Genomic DNA, 9,920 nt, shown 5'->3' on the forward strand with positions numbered 1-9,920 from the left:
CGTGAGCTGCTCAGAGCTACGCTACGGAGGCTAATGGGATTTCTTGGTTTTCCTCATCAAACTCATCACAATTCCAATGTGTCCTCACGGAGCTCTCTGGTCTTTGCAATAGCAAGTCTTGCGTTGACATGAAAATGACTGAAATATCCCTAGCAAGTCAACTTTTACAGTCAGAAAACTGGTTAAAAAACTCCCAGAAACATTGAAAATAATTGTAAACACTTTAGAAGAGAACAGTTTGTTCGAACATCCTATGGCATCTGTCAAGCAGACAGGTGCAGCCTGACGGGCCGTGATTAACATTCTCGGCGGCAGAGAGCTGGGAGCCTCGTACACACACAGGTAAATACATCAATAATACACATAGATGTCTTTCTTATCGACATGCTGTAGCCGACATCAAGTGCAAAGCATTTGTTTTCCTTGTAATTTTTCCTCCTGTTTTTATCTCGTCTCATCACCCATGAGCAAACACGAAGCAGAGCGTTCACATGACCACGCCTGCATATGACAAGATTTACAATAAAAGCGAAGCGAGGAGAGTGACAGCAGGTTGCAGCTTCTCCCTCTCCTCTCTGGGCTATGTAGGGGAGAGAGGGGGTTTCACAGGAAAGTTTCCAGGCCCGAGGCTGCGATCAAACCAAACCTAAAGGCGACACAACCGCCTGCAGCGACAGAGTTCAGGTATTCAATGCTGGAAAAACAGCAGTAAGATACCCAGAATCCCCCTTTTGTGGTCCCCGCTGCAGTGATGTCTCTCTATCGGCTTGTGAAGAGGGAAAATTACCTTGTGCTTCCTTTTAAATATAGCAGCTGCACAAGCCGCCTGTTTTCACCCAACCCACGCCACCGTCGCCGCCTCAGGAGACGAGCACCGAAGAACTACCTCTTGCTGTGGTGTGAATAATGATAAATAATGATGAATAATGCCGTCTCTAAGCTTCTTTACAGGCAGGTCAGGGTGGACGGGCTGGTGCACAAAGATCAGCTCTGATACTGACCTGAATAAAAGGATTTGGTCCCAGAGATAAAATGGTTTCTGTTAAATACGGTGTTGGTTTTTGCTATCAGGCACGACTTGACACTAGGATGAAGCTTTTTCTTCTAAACGACTGAAATTAATCTTGTAAATGATGCTTTTCTTGCCTAGAATATTAAAAAAGATAACAAAGATCAAGTCAATTGCATCATTTTATTCCTGCCAGCGTGAAAGAAAATTTCGACCTTAATGGTCCACTAAAACATCCCTGAGGAACCTCATTACCATGTATCATTAGAGACAATTCAACTTCAGTTCCTCTGCACCCGGCGGAGCAATGATCAATTGTACGTGTGCTGTATAATCAATCAAACCCCACTGTATCTATCTTGACAGTGGTGGACAAATGGCTGTGGCTGACAGGGAAATTTCACCAAAAAGGGGGGTAATCATCGTCCAGGTTTACGATCCGACTCCTTTTATCATCAAGTGTCAAAAGCAGAGCGGAGGACAAATGAGGACTGATGCTCCAAATGACAACAGAGGCTAAAGGACGTTCTCTACAGTCGATCGCCATTGACTGAACAACAGAATAAAGGTCACTAAGCTCTGGAGGAGAACAACTCCATGTTTTGTCTCTAACAAAACACCATTGCTCTGCTCTCATCATTTTGAGAGGATTAGCATCATATACACTAATTAAAAGGATTAATCGAAGCCCGATTCTCCGAGGTGCTATAGTCTTAACCCGATCCCACGACATTTGAGCTTTTTAGTCCGCAATTTTTTCCTGCATCCGACACGACGTCGAGTGGCAGCACAGTCTCTGTTGCCAATTAGCCAGAGCACAAAGTGCACTTTCTTTGTCCTCCCTGTCATGGTGTGAAAACACTTTGCATCTGTTACTTTTTTTTTTTTTTTTTTTTTTTGGCGTCGTTGTGCCTCCTCCTCCTCGACGCTCCAAGGACACTCAGTGCACACACACTTTTACTCCCTGATCATCGCTGCACGCCATCGCGGCTGAGTCACAAACACAGCAGGCAGGAACGAGGGCACGCCGAGGGGGAAATATTGTCTTCTGTGATGTTCTGATAAGAGCAGGTCACAAACTTTAAGTAAAACATCTTACGACTCAGTTTGCTCTGGAAAAACACTGGATCTACTTTCTCACCCGACTGAATACACCAAAGGAAACAGATTTGCCTTTTTTTTTTTTACGCTGTAGTGCACATAACTGTAAGGCCTCCATCTGTGCTCTTGTGTGTTGTTGTGTTCTCCTAAACCTTTAAAGACTGCGCTGACATTTGCAGAGATGTGAGGGCCCGGGCAGCATCCACAATCAACTCAGGGGGGAGAGTCTTATTCCAGCTAGCTCTGCTCTCATGCACCGACGTCTCTATAGTGTTGTAAACATGTCTCCCAGTTAAAATCTAATATTTGTTTCTCTCAAATTAAATGGAAGGTTATTGCACTAATACTATTACAGACTACTGTCGCGCTGGCTCTGACTATTCCTCCCTGCAAATGATGGTGCGAGCTCTTTTACTCTAACAGACTAACAAATCAACTCTTAAAGCAGATATCAGTGGAATGTTTTTGTTAATATAAGTCCTAAATAGTCCTATTTTCCGTCAGCAATCACTTACATGAAGTATTTCAGCCTAAACACGAGTCTCTCCGTCACTCTGCTCTGCTGTAACCCGAGGAGAAAATTTTCCTTGTGGGATACAAGTGTTATCCAATGAGGAGAGAGAACGGCATGAAGGGCTGTGTGTGCAGCCAAGGGATGCGCGTGAATGTGGTGACGTAGCACGAGGACCAATTGATGCCTGACAAGGGCGGGGGCTGCTAACTCATGGTGCGTTCAAAGAAACTCGTACTTTGTGTTTTTCCTTCCTGTGAAGTCATACCAGTTCGATCTGGTACGAGTTCACGGGTCGGAAGTTACGAGTGGCCGTTATAGGGAACTTTCACAGACAACAGGATGGTAAAAACACGAGCTACGGGTTACCTGGAACGCTACCAAGTCGTAGTTGTGACTTGAAGCTGTAACTTACGGTTTCAAAAGCCTGCCTTGAACGCAGCATTAGCCGAAACGGCCGTGAAGCTGATATCTGCTTTAACAGGACTAACCTATTCCTTTTGATAGCACTGATGTCATCCTCATTGGCATTTTCAATACTTTCTCATCATTTATTCATAAGTATTATCATGGCCATGCACACACAGTGGAAAGTGGGAGTAGAAATCAATTGTCTGATCTTCTACAGTACGTGACCTTTTGGCCTCTTGTAAGTGTTTCAGCCTTGGAGTCCAGCTGTGAAGGGACTTTACAGTACAAACCAACCGCAGCCATGCAGGCACTGGAGCTGCAAATCAAAGCGACCTGGAAAACCAGTGAACATGTAGGACAAGAGAAGCTCCAGATTTCAGCCCTTCTCTTCTCTTCTCCTCCATGTGACGAGCTCTTCAACAAGCTCCTAGCTCCGCCAGGTAAGAGTGTAAAGCAGCTGAGGAGTTGATTCAAGGCCTCCCACGGGAACAACCAGCCAAGGTGTCGAGATGAATTGCTCCAGCTCTCCTTGGATACGACGACAGCGGCGGCAGCTCTAAAGAACTGAACATATATTTTTCTCTTGGTTTTAATACATTTAAAACCTGTTTTGTGCTGTTTAACTCCTCAACATGATGTAACAGCATGAAACCCAGGATGTCTTATTCAAATCTCTGCGGCTACAGACTCCCAAACAGATCACATGTGATCAGAGCCTCGGTCAGAACAGGAGCAGGGCCATCTACTGTATCGCCATGACGATAACCATGTCTGATCCTGGACTACGGTCAAGTACCTCATCATGTCTTGTTGTTGGGAAATAAAAAGCTTTGAAACTGAGCCAGCCTTGCTAAACAAAAATCACACTAATTATATTCTACTGGTATGAATAAAGCAGGAGATGTAGCTTCTCTTGGGAGTATGGGGTCATGAGTTAGAGGGATAGTTCAACATTTTGGCAAATTGACCTACTGCCATAATCCCTATAGTTTTAGGAGTAGGTTCATTGGCAATGGAACAATTTGCCAAAATGTTGAACTATCCCTTTAATCAATCAAATTAGTTAATCCAATATATTTTTTTACAGATCAGATTTAAGGCATTTTATGAACAAATATATTGAAACACTTGCTAAATAGTTGTAATAACACTGGAATATTGTCTTCTGTACTTCTTAATCTTCCTTAACACGCTTCCTCTGAACGGCTCCAAAACAACAAAGGTCCCCACAACTAAAAAAAATGTCCTAGTTTTCCTGTTTTAGCTAAAAGCACCACTGTTATTGAAGGAAACGGTGCAGATACCTGCATGACTGGAAATTGAAAGGGAACGCTCACACATCACCGTACACACACACACACACACACACACACACAGAGAGTGGAGTGACTGTCGCTTCACACAAAAACCTGGATCCGGCTCATGCAAGAATTATCACACAAACGCGTGAAACATGGGGGGGGGGGCATGGTGCAGCGATATCTGAGTCGCTCTTTTGAAATGAAAATGTTTCTCCACACAGGAGAAACAATGCACCACGCTGAGGCTGACGAGTAAACAAATAGCGGTGGCCTGCGGATACGGGGACGCGAGCAAAAAAAAAAAACTAAGAGGTATAAATCTGCCATAACACCTTGAATTTTTAAAACGCTGAGACAGCTGGACACAGAACAGAGGGAAGTGCTCTTTGCTTTTAAGAATACAACAGCAGGAACTCTGTAACATACATACAACGTAATCCCTGAAATATCTTCAGAGAGCCATTTTCTGGACCAAGCATCTCTGTGACTTCTGCAGACCGTGACCTGAACTTGACCTTTACACCACATCCACTCCCACTCCCACCAACAATTACTTTCATTATCTACTGTATTAATCTAACAGATCAAACTGCAAAAAGCAACCCGCGAAAAACAAAAGAAGCATCTCCTCAGTTTGGAGAAGACGGTGCCACCACTGACCCGTCCCTCCATTTGTTATTTACAATGTATGATTAGCACTGAGTAAGTTGAATCCTTAGTTTACATGTATTGATTGTGGCCTCCTTCCATCCATCCGTGTAAATACTACACTTGCTTATTCTGCTCAGGCTCGCTCAGGGGTTTGGGCGGGGGGTTGGAGCCTTTCCCAGCATGCAATGGGAAGGATCCTGGGGTCGGTTTTCAGGTGTGATAAACACAGACAGACAAACACTGTCGTATCCATCCAAGAGTTCACCTCACCTACCGGTACTATGCTCCTTTGAGAACCGGCTTGGATCCAAACACATCACGTCCTGCCAATCTCTCCACCACTGCAAATCATTTTAATCGAGCAGCAATTTAATCCTGAATATCCACATTTCCAATCAATATGCAATTCAGTGGATATTAGTCCAGCTTATCCCACTGTACACAGTGCCTAATTCTGCCTTGGAATAGTATCACCATGCCTGTTATGTACATTTTTCTGTCCTCTACTCCTGCTTTCCTTCCTTTGTCTCCCCTTTGTACCGACTGGTTTGTACAAACTGCTTCATCTCACCCGCCCGCACCGCTAAGACAAAAGCCTGTGATGCTGCAAATGTAGCTGCCACCTTAAATCTCCTACTACTGAGCGACACATAGTATATCCCTGTATGCTACACTGGTTTCAGGTGGACTACAAAGACAGAAGCAGCCATGCCAAACCCCTGCATCCCCTCCAAGATTACATAACTTCCCTCAGCCCCCTTTTGCTGGCAGTGGCAGCCCTGGCTGGCATGACAAAAAGAAACACACATGCAAAGGTTAAACAATGGTAAATACACAGCAGCATTCATCACCACTCATGAAACACAACACAGCCTGTTTTGTTTGTTTGTTTTTTTTCTTACATGAAGAGTACTACAGTGTAGCTGAGCCTGCAGAGAGTAGTACGATATTAGGTTGCAACTCTTGTCTTGGGTTGTGTAAAATCCACCTCCTCCAAACTAACCAGAAACGACAAGCACTGCCTGTATGCACCAGGAAAAAAATACATATCTTTAATTTAAAAAGCCTGCTTAATGGTGACCTGTGAACCATTAAACAGGCAAGGTGCATAATAACTGTCAAATATCATCAACACATGCTCCAAAACACCAGCAGATGTTAATTTAGCACCAAATCTGCAGAACTGCACAAGATTATATGTGAAAAACACAGAATGAAATAGCTCTACATCCTTGTATAGGAGCATGTTTACAAATGACACCCCATCCCACATCAGCACCAACACATCTCCACAGTACTACACTCCATCTCCATCCCAACCTGCACGAAATGACTTCACCTCTACACCTCCGTCACTCTTTCACTCACTCACTCACATCCACACACCTTGGTCAGCTGTGCTATCTTCTTGCTCATCTTCAAATGCAGGTCTTGAGTGTATTCCAGCGTTAAACTCCCGTCGTAAAACATGCTGGACGTTGGAGAGGGGGTGTATTTGGTGTTGGTGCTAGTCGAGGTGTTGTACGGAGGCTGCCAGCCTGCCCCCGTCGCCATTTTCACCGGGAATAAACCCAAACGCGACGCCGTAAATTGAAATAAAATGCACCGGGGACTGCTACGCGTCAAATCCGCCCATTGTTGTGTCTGTGGTTAATCTTCGGTTTCAGTGGCGGAGGAAGACGGGGAGCAGGGGCAGCGGGGCGCGAGACCGTCCCGTCGCACGCAGAGGAAGCGGGCGCGAGCGCTCGGAGACGCGCGCCAGATGCTCATCAAGTGGCGCGCGCCCAGGTTCGGTTGCATTAACGCTTTTAACGGCGCTTCTGTGCACAAGTGCACGCTGATGCGTTTAATTGCAGAGGACAGCGGACATGTTGACGATGAGCAGCCGTGCAGCAGCAGGTCTGACAGTCAGTCCGGACACACAGCAGGCTCACAAGCTGCAGGATGATGCCTTCAGGGCTGTCGGAAATACGGAAGTTTATGCCTATCCCAACCAATGGCAGTCAGAGATGAGAATATCTTGAGTCTTCAAATACACGCGCAACTTACTCAGTTACAGATTTGAGGTATCCTCTGTGTACGTACAGTATCACTTGAACATTTCTATGTTATGCTACTTTATTCTGCTCTATTATAGCCTAAATTCTAGTGGTTCCAGCTGAAGTCCCTTTGCAAAGACAGATAATTAATACAAACCATAATAAACATGATATTATATTTTAATTGCTCGAACCTTTACCACCTGCAACATTTAAACGATTCTTACGCATTAATGCATCAATAATTATGATAGGGAATATAATGAATATGATTTATTAATATTATTATTTTGCTGCAAAATTACTTTTTTTGTACATTAGTCAACATTTGAATCCAGGACGTATTTGTTATATTGGTATTTTTACTTTAAGTAGAAAAAATAAATCAACCAGCAACTGGAAACTTACAGTATGGGATGAGATGCTGCTGGCCCTCACTGACACTTGACTGCATTACATCACCCTGGAGATGACGAAGCTGTCACTGATCCTGCACTGACATCTGCTGGTGATCCTTGCAAACTGCAAAATAATATTTATTCAGGGGATCAGTTCATACAATCTACAAAAGCCATCTGGATACTTTCAAAATGAATCTTCTTCTCTATGAGGTCAAGGATTAACTTTAACTCTTTAACTTATTCTTAAAGTTCGTTTTTCTGCCTCCATTCCAACATTTTGTATGTGATGCTCATGATTTGAAAAACGCAACCACATATCTTGTGGAAAATTAACAAAACTCACCTTGAGCATCTGTTTCAGATCAGTTACTCAAATTCACATTATTTCAGGTTAAATCAAAGTTATCAGAGTTTATTCTCTGCACACTGTGAATGCTAAAACTGGGGCATGGAGCTGTTTTGTGTGGTGGAATACTGGAACACTTGCAAAATAGTGGATGCACAGCCTAAATGGCATAATTCATTGGTATTACTGTCATATTATTGACACCCAATGTGAATATGTTTTGCCTGTAAAAATCCAAGAGCACCTCCTTGTATTTGCACTTGCCTTGATTCATAATTGCGCAGGCTATTTGAGCATAAAAGCAGCAATGATGAAAGCATACTTTCAAGTAATGATAAAAGCAAAAATAGATCATGTTAAGTGTCTGGGTGGATTGGTGTGAAAGCATCAGACTGATGACTGGAAAGGCTTTCTAATCCCCTTTGCTACATTTTACTATAAAACCCCAAAGCTTAAAAGGAATCTCTATTCATACTGGTTATGTGGTCAGTTTAAGGTTTTATAAGTCCGTCCACAATCATGTCTCACACAGTTTAACTTGAGCTTTATCTCCTCTAGATGGAGCTATTTCCTTTCTAATACAACTCAAGGCCTCCTCCTGGACCGGTGTAACATTACAGTGTGGTCATCATGTTTTAATCTTTTAAAATCACAACCCAAGTGCAGCGGTCCATCTCTGTTAGGGACTGGCTGTCAATCTTTCTTTCTTTTTCCCCCCCCTGACACTAAACCTCCATCTCCCTCCCTCCCTCCCTTCCTCCACCTTGCACCCTGTCTTCTGATTGACACCGTTGTGCTGCAGCCGTTTAGGGACGCCTCTCTCCAGACGCCTTTATCTTGAGCACCAGCTCCTCCTGATCAGTCTTTGCAGCAATTCCACTGACAGGTGTGGACAGCTTAACTAAGCTCATAGGTTTATATGCAGACAGTCGCTCTGGGCCTTTGGTCCTTCTCATTGTGAGGCTGTTTTCAAACAAGCACTGATTCCTCTATTCTATAACACACACTTAAATTCTTTGTTTTCTTAACTAGTATCTAATCAATAAACAACTACACAGAATGATTTCGAAAGGCACTTATTAAAACCAGAGCTGTAGAAAATGGCTCAACAATATGAGATTTAAAAAGACTCAGATTAGCTTCTGTTAGTGTGTTTATGTTACCCTCATTATTATTATTATTGATACATCACTGTGTAAGTGTAATTTACAGACTTAATACACTTTTCCATCCACCATGCTGTATTATATCTTACAAGCTGGTTGCTATATGTTCAGCAAAATATTGCCAGCAAAAACTGCTATAATGTAAAATGAATGTAAAGGAGAACAGCCAGTTTTGTCTCCAGGACTACAGGGGTCACACCATGATGCTCTCCCAGCTGAAATCGAATGAGAGGTTGGGTACACCCATGGACAAGGGGCGAGCCTATCAAGAGACCAAACCATCCAGACTCACAGTCACACACTTAGAGTTTCCCATTAACCTAAGATGCATGACTTTGGGAGAGAAATCAATGCAGCGATGGGGAGATCATGCAAACTCCACATACAAAGCACCCAGCATCATCCCTTGTGGAAAGCCTGTATTTGGCACACTGTGTGCATACAAAATGTGTTATTTGGATTGAATCCCTTAGAGAAGCCCAAGCATATAGATTTCCCTCATGTGGAACAACATTAACACAGCTGTGTAAGACCTATGGATGAAATACAGTTTGATATTCATCATAGTATTCACTGGCGTAAGGAGTGGTGTCATAATCTCTCGTCCATCCTGACTAAATTATTCATTTGCTTCTTCTGAGTGACAAATTTTGCAGCTTCAAGTGTGAAACGAGGCACAGACACACAGCTGTAAATATCATCATATAAGTGAATTTATAAGCTTGTCCGTCCAAAATAAGGACAATAGAACACTTTCATTTCCAAGCTTTAAAAATGCATTCATTATGAGAGCACCAAAGGATGAGAGGTGAAGAGAGAATTTCAAAGAGAGAGGGAGAAGGGGGAGTGTGCACTGGCTGGGGAGGTGGGGAGGGAAAAGCGAGTGGAAAGGCATGTTTGGTCTATGCTGATGAAGAGGGGAAATATTTAGGGAGAAGAAAGTGTTTGTATAAGAGAGGAAGAGAGAGGGAAGGGGAGGAGGAA

At 43.4% G+C, this 9,920-nt stretch overlaps 1 protein-coding gene across 2 annotated transcripts in view; it reads right to left on the minus strand.

Annotated features, from left to right (window-relative positions):
- The window catches only part of fam184aa (family with sequence similarity 184 member Aa), a gene marked incomplete at both ends in the record, with an annotated part of 38,143 nt that extends 31,605 nt beyond the window's left edge, over positions 1-6,538 (minus strand). For both annotated transcript variants that reach the window (XM_083989872.1, XM_083989871.1), the window contains one exon: positions 6,371-6,538. In XM_083989872.1, the coding sequence (XP_083845998.1) occupies positions 6,371-6,538 (168 nt within the window). The remainder of the gene's footprint in view (positions 1-6,370) is intronic.
- Positions 6,539-9,920: the final 3,382 nt, after the last annotated feature.

The sequence above is a fragment of the Trachurus trachurus genome, assembly GCF_905171665.1.
Source record: "Trachurus trachurus genome assembly, chromosome: 2".
NCBI lineage: Eukaryota > Metazoa > Chordata > Actinopteri > Carangiformes > Carangidae > Trachurus > Trachurus trachurus.